General features: G+C 39.3%; 1 protein-coding gene across 5 annotated transcripts in view; it reads left to right on the forward strand.

The window, feature by feature from the left end:
* SCMH1 (Scm polycomb group protein homolog 1) overlaps positions 1 to 21,673 on the forward strand; it is a 121,312-nt gene that overhangs the window by 4,766 nt on the left and 94,873 nt on the right. For all 5 annotated transcript variants that reach the window (XM_084785104.1, XM_084785105.1, XM_084785103.1 and 2 more), the window contains exon 2: positions 19,788 to 19,911. Coding sequence is in view for 1 of the 5 variants with exons in the window: in XM_084785100.1 (XP_084641226.1) it covers positions 19,899 to 19,911 (13 nt within the window). In the remaining 4 variants the exon portion in view is untranslated. The remainder of the gene's footprint in view (positions 1 to 19,787; positions 19,912 to 21,673) is intronic.

Consider the following 21,673-nt stretch of genomic DNA (forward strand, 5'->3'; position numbering starts at 1 on the left):
AGGTACTGAAATGTTGGGTCTCTCTTCCCTCACTGATACCGTGGTCAAAGCTTTAATGCTAACTCTAGCTATCAAGAACTTTATAGAACTAATTGTTTTGATAACTTTATGGTTGGACAAACCTAGCAACTTTTGGTCTCCTAGCCTCTTTAATCATTTGTCACCTTTGGTATTATCATTCTTGTCTGACCTGACTTCCTGTTCCTCTCTCTCCTAAGCCTTATTCTGTTCTTCTCAAACATTTTTACATGTTCTCCCAAGCTCCTGTTTCCTGTGTTGCTGACCATTTCACTGGTGGTGGTATGTGTGGCCCCTGAGTCCTGGTGAGGGTATTAATTATTCTGTAACCCTTTTAAATACAGCTCTTTCTCCTACGCTAATCTCAATGGGAGGGTTGAGGATAACTAATTTTTCTGTCACCACTATTTCCAGACCATGTCGTTTCCTTCTTGTTAAAATGCCCATGGCTTTGTGGAGTAGATGTTGTATTGCCCTTTTAAAATCTTTATCATTTAAGACATGGTACAAACTGTCCCTCTCACTCACCTCATTCTGAGTGACTTCAGTGTTCACATGGATGATATTTCCTCTTAAAACATTGGCTTCTTCTACTCAAAAGATCATCTCTGTGCTGAATCCACGTCCCTGTGCCATTTCACATCACCTAGAGCTGGCCCACCTCTGAAATGAAAAATGAAAGTGGGCAGCTTTGTTCAGAATTTCTCCTTTACCTGGCCCTTGGCTATCCACACTAGATCTATCCCTTGATCTTATCACTTCCTTCCCCTTCCAGTCAGTTTTCTTTAGCATACTTTTCTGTTCAGTCTCTTGCTGTTACCTCTAGTACCATGCTTCATTTTTCTATCCTTGTATGACTGAAGTCATAAACCTTGTTGACTCAAACTAACCTCTTTCATTGTCCCCATTAGTGTTACTGAGCCTGAGACAAACCCGTTGCACTGATTGCTGCGATTGGCTTTTACTACATATTGATTTCTTTGTCCTATTTTCTGTGATGTCTTGTGTTAAAAAAACAAAAAACAAAACTCTCTTTTCAGGCTTTGGCCTCCTTTCTCTTCTCAGTCTCAAAATATGACCAACTGCTTTAAAAATGTAGATATCATTAACAAGATATTTTTCTCACTTTCCTTCTTCTAGTGAAGTTACTTTAAACTATATATCTGCATTTTCCTGCATCTTCTGTTTGCCTAAGCTAAATCTGTGAGCCCTGTCTTTTCCTACACACACACACTCTCTCTCTCTCTCTTTCTTTCTCTCTCTCTCTCTCTCTCTCTCTCTCTCTCTCTCTCTCTCACACACACACACACACACACTTTTATCAATGAAATAAATCTTGTAAACTCCTTACCCTTTATACACAATGAGGGTATTGTGTATACCCTTTATACACAAACTTAAGTTGTATACACTGAATATATAAACTGTCTCACCTTTACTTTGTAATTAATTTTATTTTAGGTGGTGTGTGTGTGTTTGTGTGTGTGCCCATGGGCATGCATGCACATGTGAAGGTCAGGGGTCCTGGGATTTAAACTCATGTCATCAGGCTTGGCAGCAAGCACCTTTACATGCTGAGCCGTCTTGCAGATCTTCGTTTTTACCATACCTTGACTTAATAAGGTCTGAACCTGATTTCCTAATCTGAACATATGCATCATAGTAGTACCTATTAGGTGCTATAGTACCTTAAGATTTCTGTTAGTTTTAAATTTTTTCATAGTCTATATGAAGGAGCTCTGTACATCATATGTTACATTCATGTACACATTAGTTTATTATTGCTGCTTATATCAGTTTGAGATGATAGTCTTTTTACTTCAAAAATAAGAGAAGCAAATTGAAAGGTTTTGGCATTTGTTCCAGTCACCACAGTAAAGTGGCAGAGGCCCCGGAACTGCTCTAGTCAAGGCCATCCATTTCCTTCTTGGCACTAAAGTGGGCAAATGAATGAAAGGCAGCAGGTTCCTGTCTTAGCAGTATTTTACTTTCATGATTATTCCCTCTTCCTTAAAACATTTTCTTTCCGCCTTGGTATTCAGTGCGCTTCATTGTTTGGGTATCTTGCTGGCTACATCACTTCATGTAGTGTTTAAGTGATGTAACTTTTCTTTTCTTTTTCTTGTTTTTGTTTTTGTTTTTGTTTTTTTGTTTTTTTGTTTTTCGAGACAAGGTTTCTCTGTGTAGCTTTGGCTGTCCTAGACTCACTTTGTAGACTAGGCTGGCCTGGAACTCACAGTGATCCACCTGCCTCTGCCTCCCAAGTGCTGGGATTAAAGGCGTGCGCCACCACGCCCGGCCAACTTTTCTCTTCTTGCCTGCCCTCCATTACATTCTCTTAACCAGCAACTGCTCAGTTGGCTTCCAAGCATACCTGCGTAATCAGGACTCAAACCCTTCTGCAGTTGTGATATTGCTTCTGCGTGTTAGCCTATGTTTAACTACCCATATGTAGCTTCACAGACAGCTGTCAGCCATATCTCCCTTGGTCACTAAGCCACCTTGTCTTTGCATTTATTACAACAGCACTAGCAAATTAATATCTACCTCAGGGCAATTGATATTCAGGTTTACCTAGAAGTTACAGAGGTGCTCCATGCCACAGTAGGAAGGTAGAAGGTGTGGGGAAGGGCAGATGATTATAGCTGCAAAATATTGATAGATGTTGTTGCATACCTCTTTTAAAATTTGAAGTGTGTACTAATCCTATCAGTAGGATGCCAGACATTGTCCATAGCATTTTCTGATAAGGAACTGAAGTGCAGATGGAGGAAACGATGTACTCAATTGCAAACATCTAGGAAGTATCAGAGTGACTCCTCAAAACCAGGTCTTAGCACACTCATCTTTGTCCAGAGTGACTGACTCGTTGCCTCATTGGACCTCTTTCTAAAATGAAAGCATATACATGTATTTACATTTTATACACAATGTTTTTTTTTTGCTGCTTGGCCAGAGGGGTGGAATGGAGGGTGGAGGAGTGGGGAAGTCCAAAAGACCTCACCCTACTCAAAGAACTACAGACACTAAGGAATACTGAGAGTGGCAGAAAGAAATAGTCTTTACCTGGGAAGAGGATACCAATTGGTTATCCAGTACCAAATGGTCAGCCCTGAAAACATATATATGAGTAACATTACACAGACTAAGCAGGCTGTACTTATTTATTTAGGAGTATACATATATGTATGTAGCAACAATTAATAAAGGACATGAATTTCAGGGATAAGTAGGAGGGAGGAAAGGGAAGAGGGAAATAATATATTTATATTATAACCTTAAAATAAATAACTAAAAGAACAGATAAAAAGAAATATACAAAAATATTCACAAATGATTATAGCAAAAAGTAGAACTAAGATCAGGTATGGTGGCACACGCCTTTAATTCTAGCACTCAGGAGGCAGAGGCAGGTGGATCTTTGTGAGTTCAAGGCCAGCCTGGTCTACATAGCGAGCTCCAGGACAACCACGGCCACATAGAAATCCTGTCTCAAAACAAAACAAACAAAACCAGACAAATAAAACTAGTTCAAATATCTTTCAATAAAAGAATGAAAGTATTGATACATTTCCTAATATGATAATAAAAATTTAATGAATTTGAGTAAATCTCACAAAAGTTTGAGTATAGAAAGTTCAGAAAACAAGTATATAAAGCTTAAGTTGTATTTCAGCTGTGTAATGAATATGGGTCTATTCATTATATTTAAAAAAAGTGATCCTACCATTTGTGTTTTAAATAACATACAGCTCTTTTTATGAGTGTAGTATGGGAAGAAGATAGTAGATGTAGAAAAAGATAGAACTAAGTTGAATTATACCAAATTTCTAGTTTTGTGGGTCTGAAATAGCCTAGTACAGGCTGTATTAAATTACATAAGCTCTTTGGATCTAGCATAACAAATGCTTGGGTTGAAATACATTCAAATTACTATGAGAACACAAATCTGCCAAGCCAGGGGAGGAAGAGGACCTTTGGAAGCCTCTGTAGTGAGAACAGCATATGAACTCTGAGAACGATAGTAAAAAGACAGCCTTTCAGATAGGAAGAGACAAAGACCCCTTTGAATGGAATAGTGGAGGCCAGAGAAGTGCATTGGAGGAAGGAATTAAGAGGAAGAACAGGTATAGTAGCATTTATCTGCACAGCACTGAACGGTTGCATAGAGCTTAAGCAGTCTCGATGTTGATTAAGGTAAAACTAAGATTTGAACTCTGGCAGCCTGGGACCAGAGTCTGTGCATATGGTCAATAAGCTTGTAAAGCAAAATCCATAAAAAGTAGTGTTTGAATGTCAAGGGAAGAACAGTAAGTTAAAAGAGATAATCATCGGTGTGAAAACCCACAGATAGTCAAAACAAAAATATAAAAAAGACAGCATTGACTTTAAAAGAAAAGTCATATGCACACTTGGGAGGTAGAGGCAGGTGGATCTCTCTGAGTTTGAGGCCAGCCTGGTGTACAGAGTAAGCTCCAGGACAGTCAGGGCTACACAGAGAAACCCTGTCTCAAAAGAAGCCAGTGCAGTGGCACATGCCTGTCATCCCAGCACCTGGGAAGGCAGAGGCAGGTGGGCCTAATCTACAAAATGAGTCCAGGATAGCCAAGGCTACACAGAGAAACTCTGTCTTGAAAAAACAAACAAACAAAAAAAAAAAAAAGAAGAAAAAAATCATATGCTTTCAGTACAGGACATCAAGATAATAGAGTTACAGCTCTTTTAGGGTGCTAATTGCTCAACTTACCACTTCCCTGGGCTGGTGATTATAATCCCATTTAATTAAGAAGATGATGGAGTCAGATATTATTCAAAAGAGGTCTCTGTTTTTTAAAGTACTTGGTGTGTCACCATAAAGAAAAGAATTTTCACCCTTTGCAATCTGTAATCATAGTTTCTCTTAACTAATCAGAATTGATATTGACAATTTTGTTTACTCTGTAGCTTCTGATTTTTAACAAAAATAGAACTTACCCTATTATTTTCAGTGGCTTTAAAGAAAAAGTAAAGGGTTTCTGAGCACTCTAACGAGCATTTCAGCCTTAAATACTTTACAATGAGAGAGGATGGAAGAGAACTTCACAGCAGAGTTCAACAATCTGTAAATTGGGGTCTGGAGAGATGGTTCAGTGATTAAGAGTGTGGATTGCTCTTTCAGGGAACCTGAATTCAGTTCCTAGCACCCACACTGGGTAGATCACAGCCCCTGTAACTCCAGGGTATCCAGTGCACTTGGGTGCACCCCTCCCCCAGATACACCTAGTACAAAAAACTCAACAATTGGGGGGGACGTAGTTGTGTGGTTGTGTGATGACTTGGTAGTTAGAAAGTCCGTCTTCAGCATGGCAGGGCATGGAAGCTAGAATCTGGTCCTGGTGGCTCTTGCCCCAGATTTAATAAATGAACCATCAGACACTTGATTAGCTGCTGTATATCAGGCATGAGCTAGTTATATGGGGGGGGGGGGAAGGCATATGAACTTGCTTCCGTTTATCCAGTGTATCAAAGTGGCAACCACATTTGTTTGTCCATAGTGTGTCTTATTCTAGAATGTGGTTATAGGACACCTTTTCCACATACAGTACTAAACAAAGAAGAGACTAGCCTTTCTTGAGTATCTTGGCTATCTTTCAAATACACTGAAATATGGAAACATTTTCACTAATTGCATATAAGTATTGTTAGTTCTATTTTATCATGTAAAAAAAAAAAAGACCCCAAGACTTAAGATATTTGGCCACAATTGAGAAATGCGTGGTAGGACACAGTTTCAAACACAGGCCAGCCTGTCTTAACCGCATCGCTGCTTCTATTCACCATGTACCCTGCTCCCAGAAGTGCTGTGTAAATTTAGGAGTTTATCAGTCCATGCATGAGAGTTAGTTAGCACAGGCATGTTTACTGAGTATATATTATTTCTATCAAACAGTATGACAAACTAGAGTCTTGATAGTATAGTTTGAGTTTTAAATGTCCATCCAAAAGGCACATTTGTTAAAGACCCCACCCACACCCCAGTTGGTGCTTTTGGAAACTACTGAAACATTTGAAATATAGGCCTAATGGGCCTCTGGGCTGTTGGGGGCATGCCCTCAAAAGCAGTAATGGATCTCAGTATCTTCCTCTTTGTGTGTGTGTGTGCTTTTTTCCACAAGGTGAACATCTTTGTGCCGCTACAATGCTGATCTTCCTTGTCACAGGCCCAACATGACAGGGTCAATTGAATATGGGTTGGATTCTCTAAAATTGAGCCAAAATAAATATTTTTATTTTTTAAAAATATTTTCTTTTTATTAGTAGATTGCCTCAGGTATTTGTTAGAGTGACAGAAAATTGATTAACATCTAAGTAGAAGAATGAAATGCTGCAGTAAATGAGTCAATATTCTTTGTGTATGGTGGGGCCCATGCAGGTGGTGCACATATGTACAGAGGCCAGAAGACCACCTCAGGAATACTGCCTACCTATTTCTGAGATGGGGTCTTTCATTGATCTGGAGCTCCTTCCCTGTTAGGCTAGGCTGGGTGGCACTCTTCCTGTCTTAACCTTCCGGTGCTGTGGTTGCAAGTTGACATTACCATGTCTGACTTTTTTAAAAAATGTGGGTTCTGGGGATTAGAACTTGTCGCATGGCAAGCACTGTACCAGTTGAGTCATTTTCTCAGCTTGAGGTTGATTTTTAATTTGAGAAAATGTATGATTTGTTCCTTTTTTAAAAAGAGCCAATATTCATTTTTTAATAAGTTCCAAACTTTCTGTGCCCTTTCAGTCTTTGGCCTGCATCCACTTCCCCATCTTAACTAGTCACTCACTCTCCTAATGATACTAAGGAGGATGCCATGGTTTCTTCTCTTGGTGACCTTGTCATCAGTTCACTGGCTGGAGTTCTTCCGCTCTCTTAGGATAGAAATAGTGGTGAGGCATAGTGAAGCTCAAGGGCTAGTCTTTGGCATGGTACCAGTTTGCATTTGACCGCAGAGGCCATGGCATTAGGCAGGTGGAGAAGCAGCAGACAGAGAGTGCCTTCTAGTGTTACAGCCCCCACCCTTAGCTCTACAGTGTTCAGCTCCCCAGTAGGCCTAGGGAGTTGAGATTCCTTAGCCCTTGCAGTGTATAGCTCCTGGCCTGCGGTGTCTGAGACCTCTGGCTTGTTCTAAGGCTCTCACAACTCTTCAGGTGACTAGAGGGCCTGCAGCTTCTCTTCTCTGGCTCTTATGATCTTCGATTCTTTGTCGGCCTCAATTGTGTCCTCCTCCTACTTCTGCCATTCTCCTTGTTTCTGCCCTAGATGGCCTGTTGAGTTGTTCAGTTCCCTCATGTTACTATGATCACGTTTCTCAGTTGCTACTGTTCAGGAGGTGACTGCCGATGCTTTTCTGCCGCTGTTGTTGCGATTGCTCCTTCTGCTGCACGTGGCCATAAGTCTGTGGTCCTCTCTACACACACAGATCTCCATAGATCTCCTGCTTTTGCAGCTCAGAGTCCTGGCTGCTCCTCTGTGTCTGCCTTTCTGCTGCTCTACGTTCTCTGCTGCTTCTTTCTTTCTGATACTAGTTCGGCCCCCACCACTAAAAGTAGGCGAGGAAAGGCTACCTGAAAAACGTTTAATTGTACCCAATTTTGCAATGGCAAAGGGGTTATCTCTCAGCCAATTTACCAGGTAACCAAACTCCTTGCTCATATAGCCAAAGAATGGGTGTTTGGCACCAGTCATAGTAAACCTGGCATTCAGATGAAGGTTTGCTTTACACCAATTGCAACATTGTCCTTTTAGCACCTGTCACATCAGGAAAAATGCTCCCTCTTCTGCCTTTATTGGAAATGATTACAAGGTCATCTGGAGTTTACTGAGGCTTGTAATACAAACTGCTTCAAACAGTACCTGGCTAAGCCAGAGCAATCAGCTGCAGTCCTTATGTAGTTTTTTCCAAGTATCCATGGAGTGTTGGAAACAGCTAGTATTTAATAGTAGTTTGGCTGGCTGTTTGATCCCCTTTTCAGCAGACAGAGAGGCAAGGGAGAATTCAGTTACAGGGTCACATTGCTCTGTCCCTTGATATCTTTGCTTATTTACAGCAAAGTGAACATCCATCAGGGATGCTTACAATAAGATTTTTTTAAATTAGTTTTTATGTGTATGGGTGTTTTGTTTGCATGTGTGTATGTCTGTGCACCCCTTGTGTGTTTGGTGCCTTCAGATGCCAGGTGAAGGCATTGGATGCCCAGGAACTAGAGATGCAGACCATTTTGAGGTACTGTCTGGGTTCTGGGACTTGAATTGAATCCTAGTCCTCTGGAAAAGCAACCAGTGTTCTTAACCACTGACCAATAGCTTCTGCAATAAAATCTGAAAGAAGTTATCAATACTAATAGTGAATTCAGCAGATATTTTGTTTTGCTTTGTTTTGTTTTGTGCTTTGAGACAGAAATCTCTATGTATCCTTGGTTGTCCTGGACTCACTTTGTAGGCCAGGCTGGCCTTGAATTCACAGTGATCCACCTGCCTCTGCCTCCTGAGTGCTGGGATTAAAGGCGTGCCCCACCACTGCCCAGCCAGCAGATATTTTAAGTGTATACCTGTTCATGTGTATGTATTGAAAGGTATGTGCATGTATATAAGCCAGCTATTAATTTGTGTGTGATCTTCAGTTGGCCCTCCACCTTGTTTTTTGAGACAGTCTCTCATTGGACCTGAAGCTCATAGATTTGGCTAGACTGGCTGGGCAGTAAGCTCTAAGGATGCTCTCCTCTCTACCTTCCCAGCACTTGGATTGCCGGTACATACCACCACATGCAGCTTTTACGTGAACACTGGGGCTCAAACTCAGGAACTCGTGCTTGTACAGTAACCACTAAGCCATCTTCTTAGTTCCCAGCTTTAACTAGTTTGTGTGTGTGTGTGTGTGTGTGTGTGTGTGTGTGTGTGTGTGTGTTTTGTTTTGTTTTTCAAGACAGGGTTTCTCTATGTATCCTTGGAAGTCCTGGACTTGCACTGTAGACCAGACTGGCCTTGAACTCACAGGGATCCACCTCTCTCTACCTCCCAAATGCTGGGATTAGCTTTAATCAGTTTTAACAGTACCTTAACAATGCTTAGTGTTTTAACACGACTTTAATAACACTTGCCTGGTGTTTCTGAGAAAGATTGGAGGTCCCTCATCTGTTTCAATTGTTTATCCAAGTGAGAGGAACTTCACTTTAGTGTTCTTCCTCACCAAGCCTATAACCCTAGTTTCCTAATGACAAGAGCATCAAACAAATCCTAGCTGAAGACCAGTCTGAAAAATAGCTGTTCAGTACTCCTCAAGTAGGTGTGTACATGATCCAAAAAAAAAAAAAAAAAGTCTGAGAAGCTATCAAGACAAACTTAAGATGTAACAAATAATACTTGGGTGTCATCTTGGAACAAAAAAAGAGTGTTGTTAGGTAAAACTAAAGAAGTGTGACTCACATATTGGCTTTATAATTAATAGGGTATTGGCATTGCTTTATTAATTATAACAAATATGCATCGTTATTATGATACAAGATACTAATAACCAGAAAGCTGAGTGCAGAGTTCATGTTGAGTTATCTGTGTAGTTTCCCATAAATCTAAAATTGTTCAAATAAAGGATTAGATGCTATTTAGTTGAAATTTAATTAAAACATAATTCTTGATAAGTGATATGCCAAGTGACTGACTCATTTTATGGGTCTGACAAACTGCAATCCACAGATAGATTTATGTGCCAGAATATATGCTAACTGGATGTCCTATAAATTTTCTCACATCCATGTCATACGCTAAGTGCACATCAACAGAAAGCATTTAGACAAAAGTAAACAATTTTTACCATCTCATATTGCTTTGTTTTTGTATTTTCGAGACAGGGTTTCTCTGTGTAGCCTTGACTATCCTGGACTCGCTTTGTAAACCGGGCTGGCCTGGAACTCACAGTGATCCTCCTGCTTCTGCCTCTAGAGTGCTGGGATTAGAGGTGTGAGCCACTATGCTGGGCTCTAATATTGCTTCTTAATTGAAAACATAATGCCACTATTTGGACATATTGTGAATTTGTCCTCACATTGGCTTGTGAACAAAATTTAGTTCATATATAGATACGGTTTTTTATTTGAGTTGTTTGTGTGATGTTTAAAAAAAGTGTTAATACTTATTGCTTTGTATATTAACATGAGTTGACTAGTTAGGATTTTGGCTGTATAAGAAGTATAGAATAGACTTAGAAATCCTGTAATTACTTTTAAAAATAAAACCTTTTCAGGGGCTAGGGAGATGCTCAGCAGGTAAAATGCTTGTCGTGTAAACACGAGGACCTGAATTTAGAACCACAGCGCACCCACAGGAAAAGCTGGGTGTCTGGGTGTGCTGGTGCGCACTATGATCCCAGTCCTGGGAGGCAGAGGCAGAGGCAGAAGTCCCCAGGGCCTTGCCTAGTCAGCTAGTCTAGCCCAATTGATGAGCCCCAGGCTCAGTGAGAGACCTTGTGTGCAAAATTGAAGTGGAGGGCCATAGAGTAGTACAGTGTTTGGCATACCTTTGGCCTGTGCACATATAGGTGCATATGTCCCAATTCACATGTACAAACACATGCATGTAACCACACACCTAAGCACATCAAAGAATAAAGCTCTTTGAGAAATTTCAACAGAGTATGTAGGTCTACTAAAAGTATTTCCACCATCAGTTATAATGATATAATGAAAGCTAGTCATAGAGTATATCTTTCAGGTATATTCTGTAAATATTATCTAATGACCTCAGAGGTCCTCTTGCTGTAGAAAACTTAGAAACTGTTGTTAAACAAATACCTATAGAACTATAAATTATCTTGTTAATTTCTTGTTCAATAACCCAGTCAGCAAATCCTCCAACTCTAAATTCTCAGATTTTTACCACTCCTGCAGCTGACTTAAAGCAGTAATGATGAAGCAACTACATTGAACAGGGCAGATCCTGCTGTTGAGCCAATGTGTAAGGTTGTTTTTATGCTGACCTTGATAGTTCGTTGTTACTCTTAACTTCTTGAGAACTGCTGATTGAGTTGTTGAAATGATTTATCTTTATTTTTTCTACCTTTATTTTGTTTTATTTGCTTAATTTAAAACAAGACAGAGATTGTATAGCTTAGTGGTAGAACACTTGTTTGGCATGTATAAGGCCATGAGTTTGAGATCTGGAATGAATGAAATGAAATGAAAGATGAGGTAAAACTTAAATCAACACAACAGTTTTCTATTAAATTCAGTGCACGTTTTGAATATATTTATTTTTAAATGTAACTTCATTTTATTTATTAGAATGCATTGATTTTAACGCATTGATGTGATATTTCAATACTGCAGTGTGTATAATCAAATCCAGCCCTCTTTTTGTGTAGCCAGCCCCCTTCCTCTCCCTCTTGAAACCACTAGTCTATAGGTAAGACGACCATGCTTCCCTTTTCTTTGAGCCTCCCATAGATGAGAGAGGATGTACAGTAATTGTCTTTCTGTGCATGTCTTATTTCACTACAATCTTGTTGTTTCATTTATCTTGCTGCAGATGACAGGATTTCACTCTTTTTCATTGCTTAAAAATAATCTATCCATATTCACACGCACATGAGTGGATGGATGCATGCTGTCCTAGTTTAATTCTCGGTTGCTGTGGTAAAACACTAATCAAAGCCAACTTAGGGGAGGAAAGGGCGTATTTCAGCTGCTGGTTACAGGCCATCTTTGAAGGAAGCAAAGGCAGGAGCTCAAGGGTGGAAGCCGGAGCTTAAGGTAAGAACTGAAACAGACCATGGAGGAATTCTGTTTACTGACCAGCTTGTCTTTTCGCATAGTCCAAGACCACCAGCCCAAGGGTAGGGTAGCCATCCTGGACTGGGCTCTCCACATTAGCACTAATCAAGAAAATGCTCCCCCAGACTTCCTGCAGACCAAGTCTGAGAGAGCCAATTTCTCAAGTGAGGGTCCCTCAGCCCAGGTGATTCTAACTTATGTAAAGTTGACAAAAACTAGCCAGTCAGATACCATATTTTCTTTGCCCATTCATCTGATGGGCACCTCGCTTGATTCTTTGTATTTGCTGTTGCGCATAGTACTTCAGTGAACATAGACATGGAATCATCCCTGTGGTAAGCTAATCACATTTCTTTCCAATGTGTTTCATTTAATTTTTTAAAAGTATACGTTGATTGTACAAAATAGCACATTGGTTATGACTGTTTCATGTGTGTATATCATGTGCTTTGGTCATTTTCTTTTCCGTTATATCCTCTATCTTTATGTAGGTCCCCCATGCCCAGCAAATAGTACTCCTATTCCATGTCTTTTTTTTTTATTAAAGATTTATTTATTTATTTATTATGTATACAGTGTTCTGCCTGCATGTACACCTGCAGGCCAGAAGAGGGCTTATAGATGGCTGTGAGCCACCATGTGGTTGCTGGGAATTGAACTCAGGACCTTTGGAAGAGCAGGCGGTGCTCTTAACCTCTGAGCCATCTCTCCAGCCCCTCCATGTCTTTTTAAACCTCTAGATTCTGTATATTAGAGAAAACATGTGATGACTGTCTTTCTGTATCTAGCTTATTTCACTTAGTGTGATAAGAATTTCAGGCCAACTGGGGTGACATAGTCTGTCTCAAAAGAAAAGAAAAGCTATTCACCTGTGGGAAAATGAAACTGGATACTTGTTTCTCAGCTTCAAATGAATTAAAGACCTTAATGTAAACTCTGAAACTGTTAGAGGAAAAAGCACAGAAAACAATTCAATATATTGGCTACCCTGTCTGTCAACAGAGAAATTAATAAAAAATGTGATATTTATACATAATGGGTTTTTCATCTGTGAACAATAAGGGAGTTATGTCATGTGACTATACTTATTTATAACCCATAATAATTACATTTATTAATGTTCCCACCACAGTGTACAGAGTTCTTTTTCTCTACATTGTGTGTGTGTCTCTCTGTGTGTGTGTGTGTGTGTGTGTGTGTGTGTGTGTGTGTGTGTGTGTAGGTCAGAAGGTAACCTCAAGTGTTGTTTCTTAGGAGTTGTTCATTCCCCTCCATCTTTTTTATTTTTAAAACAGGATCTTTCCTAAATAAAATTTCAAATCTTTTCTTCTTTTTTTTTCTTTTTCTTTTTTTTTTGGTTTTTCGAGACAGGGTTTCTCTGTGTAGCCTTGGCCATCCTGGACTCACTTTGTAGACCAGGCTGGCCTTGAACTCACAGAAATCCGCCTGCCTCTGCCTCCCAAGTGCTGGGATTAAAGGCGTGCGCCACCACACCCGGCCTCAAATCTTTTCTTCTAATTATTTGAATCTGGCACAAGTGAGCTCCTAGATATGTCCTATTCTGGGATAGAACTGACTAGAACAGTTCTAGACAGAACTGTCTAAAAGGCAAGTTACCTGCTTGCAAGATACAATGGTAGGGCAGTCACAGGATAGAATTCCAACAAAAATGGGAGAAATCTTTTTATTGATTGTTGAGAAATTTTACATAATGTAACCCAGTCTCTCACTCATTTCTTAGTCCTTCCATATCCACCCTCCATCCTGTAACCCTCTCTAAAAGAAAATTAAAATTAAAGAATATCTTGCCGACCCCTCTGGGCACAACCTGCTTCTCTGTCACTTGCAGCCTTCCCTCATAAAAGCTCTACATGACTGAAATTGTCATGCCTCCAGTTCTGCCATGCTTGTACCATTCCACTCCTCTGTCTCTCCTGCCTCTCCATCACATACTCATTTGTTGCAGTAGCATTGGGAGCTGTGGTTTGTCACGTAGTATACCCTTTGACCCAAACAGCTTTACTTATGAATTGTTTACTGCAATGAATGAGTCCTTGGTCTGATTCAAGGCCTCTGGCATCAGCTAAACCATCAGTACTGGTTATCCTGATGCTGCTCAGAGTCATGGAGATCCTATGGCTATGGTGGCCACTATGCTGACCTCCTTTGTCTGTCTTCATGAGAACCTATAGTTTTTGTGCCTTTTTTTAAAAAAAAAATAGTTTTAGTATTAACATCAATGTTGAAGATCTTTTAGAATACTATATAAATATTGTTTTCCACTAAGACTTATCCATGGCACTTCTGGTGGGAGAAAGCTCTAGTGATATGAAATGTTGTTTGCCAGGACCATCAGTTCAATATATTTTACTTGCATTGAGCATATTAATGAATTGCCATGGTGGTAATATGAGAGTAATGAACCTTCTAGAGGCCAGCTGGGGCACAGAGCACCAACAGAGACCTGCAGGGCGGCTGCCACTGCTGTGCACATGTCAGCTAAAAGGCTTAAGGTTTCTGTCTTATTCCCTTTGAAACATATACTTTGCAAAATCCAAATACTGTGTTTTAGTACTGTGTACTTCTAACTTTAAATTTTATTCAGTTTAAACATTTTTAACTTATTTTTGAGAGAATTATAATGTGATTTACGTGCTCTAAGTGTGAGCCGTATATAACTGTAGTATAGAAGAGAAATTCTTTACTAAGGAAAAGGAGTCAGGAGGGCTGAAAGAGAGGTTTCTCTGATTTCTAGGTTAAATTGTAAAGGATGAGTTTGGTGTATAGCAGATGAGTCATTAGAACAGCTTGGAAGAAGAAAGGAAAGAGACGAGCTGGAGAACATCCTGAAGCAGACCGTAAAACTTGGATGGACAGTGATGGCGCATGCCTTTCCTCCTCGCACTCAGGAGACAGAGGCGGGCAGGTCTTTGAGTTTGAGGCTAGCCTGGTCTACACTACACACAGAAACCCTGTCTCAAATAAAGATTTTTTTTGAATCTTGTACTGAAATGATTGTACATTCTGAAGAACATATTTAGAGTGGGAGTTTTTACATTCTAGCCTTTGCCTTTTACCCCTTTATGTAACTTTTAAGATGAATAAAAACAACACGGCACAATTTGGACCTAGCAGTCTCATGACCGTCTCTGCAGCCATAGCTTCCATGCACAGAGTAAGGTGCTAAATGGAGTTTGGAATCTTAGTTCTTCCCAGCCTCTCTCCTCAGGAAAGTTAGACCTTTTAGTGCAGCCAAGTAATAAACAGGTTTTGTTTGTTTGTTTGTTTGTTTGCTGTGTATGTTTAGAGATACTCAACTTTGAATGATTTTTTTCTAAAAAGCCCTGTTTGTGTTTTATATTACAGAATTTCTTCCAGGCTTCTGGTTCTCTGGTGACACTCTTCCCTATTTCCAGTGCTATAATATAGGTGTATAATATCTTTTAAAAATCTTTTGTCATTTCAATGCATGGCTTTTAAATGGCTTTTAATCAGCTAGAATTTGCTTTTGTATTACATAGATTTCCTTAATAAGTTGTGAAAACTGTATTCAGAAGTCTTTGTAAGGCTGAATTGTAATCATGATTATGTTACTCAACTCCTTTCATCATGAAAGTACTTTTAAATAATAATCCTATCAAGTCACAGTGACTTACAGATATTAAAGTAGTCATCTTATTTTTGTTTAATTTTAGAAGGTTTTCATTAACTATTTTTCTTTCAGAAACCTATTCATGGTTTCTAATTACAATCCTTCCAGGTAAAATATTTTAAAAATTCAAACATGATTACTATGTTTGTTCTTATCTTATTTTTTAAAAAATTTGTACCATTTTTCTTAGCTATTGGAGTACTTTCATTTAATTCATAAATACTATCTCCTTGGCGCCAGGCATATTCCAGGTGTTGAGATCTAGGGCTGAGTAAATAACAAAGACAAGGCCATGTTGAGAGAGGCAAATAAATAGATGTAGAAAATATTTTAATGGTGTTAGTAAACATGTAGATAACTAAACAGTAATATAACAGAGAAGGTATGAATGACAATTTCTGAGCAAGAGGTCAGGGGAGGTTTCTCTGAGGAGCTTACATTTAAACTGAGACCTGGAAAAATAAAAAGTTAGCCAAGTGAGTTAGAAGAATGAAACATTCCAGGTGACACAGAGATTCTTGGCCACTCAGTTGAGGTGGAGGAGACTCCTGTGGCTGGAGAATGGAGGGGCTAGTGAGCTAGGGCATGGGGTACAAGAGGGGCAGCTCATGGCCACATCCCATTGTACTGTGTAGGCCATGGGAAGGCACTTGCAGCCTTTGAAAGTGAGAGTGATGTGATCAAATTTACATTAATATATAATCAAGACATGACTATAAAATGGACAATACTGAGAACCTCTCATATGCAAAAGCAAATGCAAAAGATGGCATTTTCTGCAAAGTAAAATCGAGTATTCTGGTTTTCTTGAAAACACAAAACCTTAGAGGTAAGAAATTTGTCCAGATTCTATTGCTTTTGAATAAACTTGCACCATTAACTAAATGTGTAAACTTGAACAAATTTTCAGACCTTTTGAAATGGCTTCCTCATCTCTACTGTGAAAATAATAGCACTTGCCTTGTCGAGTAAGCACAGAATAAAATTAAACATTTTAATACATGTGAAATGTTTAGAGAAAATTTGGTACATAATAAACCCTTAATAGATGTCTATTGCTAATATTCATTCTTTCAAGCTTTTGCCCTATAAGCTGTGCTCTTACGTTTTGAGCTCTGTATTTGTTGGTATGGAATTATGTTTTATCTAAAACCAAAGGGATTGTCTTCTCCTAATAAGTCTTCAGAAGCATATTTGACACATCTGTTTTCCAGGTTCATGTTCTTCTTTCCTATTCCTTTGGACCACTTTTTCCTAACCTCTTTGTTTGTATGTACGTCCCATCCTATTGTTTCTTTTATATTTTCCAAGTTTTATGAACAGTTGAAACATGGGACCTATGGCATTCTACATTTAATCTAGCTTTATTTTTTAAAAAGCAATTCACCCTGCTGATCATAGTCAGTATCCAGATTGAAGTAACAAACATGTTAGAAGCATTCACGGGTTTCCTTCTGTCATTTTTGAGGGGATGTAGAACAGCATAGAGATGGGAGATACTATAGTTAAACATAGTTGGAGAGATGCTGGAGATATCACTCAGTGGTCAAGAGCACTTGCTACTTTTGCAGAGGACCTGAGTTTGGCCCCCAACACTTATATAAGGTAGTTCTCAACCGCCTGTAACTGTAGCTCTAGAGGATCCAACACCCTCTTCTGACTTCCACAGGTACCCACACACATGTTCATAAACACAAACACATGCAGTAAATCAATAAAAAACAGGGCTGGAGAGATGGCTCAGTGGTTAAGAGCATGTATTGTTTATTTTTGGAGAGGACCCAAGTTTGCTTCCCAACACCCAGACCTACCTGTAACTCCAGCTCCAGGGAATCTGATGCATCTGGCCTTTGCAGGCATCTGCACTCACACGCACATAACCCACACACATACACATAATTGAAACTAAAATTTTAATACATAAATAAAAATGGCTTAAGTCACTTATGAAAAGGGAATTTTTTAAATAAAAAGATAAAGTGAAAATAAAAATAAGGTTTTTTGTTTTAAAGAATATTGTTTGGGTTCAAATTCTGATTTTTCTTTTCTCCTTCCTTCTTCTCCTCCTCCTTCTTCTTCATCTTCCTCCTCTTCTTCCTCCTCTTCCTCTTTTTCCTCTTCTTCTTTCTCCTCTTCTTCTTCCTCTTCTACCTCTTCCTCTTCCTCTCCTCCTTCTCCTTCTTATTCTCCTTCTCCTTCTGTTTTAGTTTTTCAGACAGGGTTTCTCTATGTAGCCTTGGATGTCTTGAACTCACTTTGTATACCAGAATAGCCTCGGACTCACAGAAATCCATCTACCTCTGCCTCCCCAAGTGGTAAGATTACAGATGTACACCACTGCACCCAGCTAAATCTGATTTTTCTGACAAAAGAAAGTTAATTGACCTTTCTTGGTATCACTTCCTTAGTAGTAAAAGGAGATAATGATATTATGCCATATGGTAAATATTCAACTAGATAGTATCTGTCGGTGAAATACTTAGTATGCTACCTAGTATATTGTGGACACTTTAATGATAGCTATATAACATTAAGAATTAATATTAAGGGCTGGAGAGTTGGCTCAGAGGTTAAGAACACTGGCTGCTTTTCCAAAGGTCCTGAGTTCAATTCCCAGCAACCACATGTGGCTCACAACCATCTATAATGTGGTCTGGTGCCTTCCTCTGGCCTGCAGGTGTACATGCAGGCAAAACACTGTGTACATAATAAATAAATAAATAAAATAAAATAAAGAATTAATATTAATATATGTTATAGTTTACAGCTGATTTTTATAGTATCATATGCTGAATTTGTCCAAGCTTTCTTGGTTTCAGGTGTGGTCAGAATGATGTTTTATCACATTTAGAAAAAATGCTGCCATATTCCTGTTGATATTTCAACCACATTTCTTTCTTTTAAAATTTTCCAGTAATACATGCAAATGTAGTGGAACGTGCATAAAATCCTAGCACTTGGAAGCCTGAGAAAGTGGATTGTGAATTCAAGGCAAGCCTGGGCTACATATATATCAAGTCTGAGGCTTATATAGTGAAAATTTGTCTCAGAAAAAACAAAACAAAAAACAAAACAAAATTATCAAAATCTCTCCCCCCCCTTTCTCTCTCTCTCTCTCTCTCTCTCTCTCTCTCTCTCTCTCTCTCTCTCTCTCTCTCATGTCCAATACAGTTGCCACTAACCCCTATCACTGTGATTTCATTTTACAGTACTTACCACCATATAAAATCTAACACCATGGTTGGAGAGATGGCTCAGCAATCAAGAGCACTGATTGCTCTTCCAGAGGACCCAGGTTCAATTCCAGCACCCACATGGCAGCTCAAAACTGTCTGTAACTTCAAGATCTAATACCCACAGACTTATATGCAAGCAAAACACCAATGCACATAAAACAAAAATAAAATTTCAAAACCTAACTTTAAATACATTCAAATTGTGGAGTTAAGTTTTCAAAATATGTATAGTGAGAGTTTAGTTCATAACTCTTATTAATAGGCTTTTGTGACTTTTGGATTTTCTGGCTTTCTTTGGTTAGTTGAAGAGTGTTTATATTCAGTATTTGCATAGGAACAAATAAAGAAAACACCTTTATTTATTTCTATGAGTATAGAGTTTAGTTGTACTTGTGGTACTTTTTGTAAGGTTGGAAATGGAACTTTTATTCTCCTGTTTCCCTTGTTGTCTTGGAGGCTTACTGCCTCGGTCTGCCAACCTAGGCCTAGTCCTGGAAGCATCTAGCCTCTGTACAATCTAACCTAGGCCTGGAATGTTTTCAGTCTCTGAGATTTATAGTTTAATAAGCTCACTCTTTCTTGTTCTTATTGAGCTCTGGGCTGGCTGGTTCAACGCCGCTGTTTTGGCTCAAACTCCTCTCCCAGCTGATTTATTCAATCTGCTTTCTCCCTCAGCCCCTGAATTGCTCTGCTTGGCCTCAAACTAACTCCAGCAAATTTTTCTAGTCTTCTGGCTCTTTCTCGTTCTCTGGCCCATTCTGTTTTCATCTATGTCTAGCTTGTTCTCCTATTCAACCTTTCTCTGTAAAACTTTCCTGGTAAAACTGCTTCCTCTCTCTGTCTGCATAAGGTGATACTCTAATAGCAATATATATATTGCTGTCTCGGAAAAAGAAAGGAAGAGAGGGAGTGAGGAAGGGAGGAAGTAATGGAGGGAAGGAGGGAGGAAGAGAAAAGAAAAGAAGAAAAGAAAAGGAAGGAAGGAAGGAAAAAAAGAAATGCATCTTAACACTGCAGCCCAGTATTAGCACTTACAGGTCTCACTGTAGGATTTTAATTGTCTTCTTTCTCTCCACTCCCTTTCTTTACAGATGGAGAAATTAACCTACAGATAAACTGTCAGAGGTCAGAGCAAGATATAGGTGGGTCCAGGAATAAGTTCCAAGCCTCATCACTCCCTGCTGAGTTTTAGTCCGTTGACTATGCAGCCTAGTGGTAAGTACTCACTCATGCTACCCTATCAATAAGTAGAGTGAAGGAGACCTACCAAAGGAGGAAGAAATCCCTCTTTACTAATTAGATTCACTATCATTTTCTACATACTTTATTTTTAAGTTTGGTGTATGCATCTGCATGTGGATTTGTACAAATGAGTGCAGGTGCCTATAGAGGTCAGAGAAGGGCATTGGATCCCCTGGAGCTGGAGTTACAGGAGCTCCAGCCATCTGACTTGGGCATTGGGAACCAAACTCTGGTCTTCTATAAAAGCAGTAAATGTTTTTAATGGCTGAGCCATCTCTCTAACCTTTCTTTTTCTTTATACCTATACTGGGTTTTGTTGTTGTTGTTGTTGTTGTTAACAGAATCTTCCAAGTTGTGAAAGGAAATGGGAAGTTTTGCTTTTTTATTTATTTATTTATTTATTTATTTATTTATTTATTATGTATACAGTGTTGTGCCTGCATTTACACCTGCAGGTCAAAAGAGGACATCAGATCATATTATAGATGGTTGTGAGCCACCATGTGGTTGCTGGGAATTGAACTCAGGACCTCTGGAGGAACAGTCAGTGATCTTAACCTCTGAGCCATCTTTTCAGCCTGGAAGTTTTGCTTTTTAAATAGCTAAAACTATTTTTCTGTTTGGCCAGACTAGGGATTATTAAGAATGGAAAAAGAAAAGAAAAACCAAAAACCTAAACTCTAGTAAATTTCTTGTCTGTGTGAACACCACATTCTAGGCATTTTATTTTAGATTTTTGAGACGAGGTTTCAATATGAGGCCCGGCTGCCCTGGAGCTTGATGTGTAGACCAGGCTGGCCTTGAACTCATAGAGATTTGTAGCACTCATGTTTTAAAACTTTGGGGGTGTTTAAGCCTCGAACTCCTTTCCAGCCTCCCAACTCTACATAGGAGAGAGAAGGTTAGTCGCGAGGAGGGGCCCCTTTACTTCTCCAGGCTGTTTAGGGTCTAAGGGTCTTTGGAGCTGTACCAATCTCCATCAAGAACAGACACAGCCAGCAGTCTCCTCTAAGCCATTGTGCCCAAAGCGTTTCTCTCTGCTCCAAACCACCATGCCATCCATCTCTAATCTCTTCAAACTGCTACACGCCACATGTCAACACTGCATGCCACGCCACACTCTCTCTGGGCTCTCATTTGTATCCTCAGAGCCCTAGACCATGCTTCGCCTGGTGTCACACAGGGAAGGCCTTACCAGCTGGCAAAAGCCAGGCCTCACATGAGACAATTAACAAGAGTGGACAAACTAAGCTCAAACTGAAATTCCACATTTGAGATTAAAACAAAAAACGTAATTATCTAACAACAACTGAGTTTATGAAGAAACCAAAACTTCTATTACAGATATTCATCTGCCTCTGTCTCCTAGGTGCTGAGATAAAAGGAGTACTCCATCGCTCCCAGCCCTTCATGCTAAGCACTTTGTTTCAACTTACTTAAATATCATTAAAATGTGTAGTCATGCTTTTACACATAAGGCCTTATTCTCTGGCCACACTGAAGCACAGCTGTCCAACGTGGCATGCTCCAGTAGAGGACCAGTGCAATAACATATGTAATATAGAACTTTTCCATTAGTTACATTAAAAAGATAAGAAACAGGGGAAGTTATTTTATACTGTACTTGATTTTTCTATCTAAAATATTATTTTGACATGTGACCAACATAAAAGTAATAAAAGGGTGTTTAGAATCTATTTAGCATATCTTAAATCAGGTCCTAGGTTTTATCAGA

The sequence above is a fragment of the Acomys minous genome (genome assembly GCF_964271855.1).
Source record: "Acomys minous genome assembly, chromosome: 6".
NCBI classification, from domain to species: Eukaryota; Metazoa; Chordata; class Mammalia; order Rodentia; family Muridae; genus Acomys; species Acomys minous.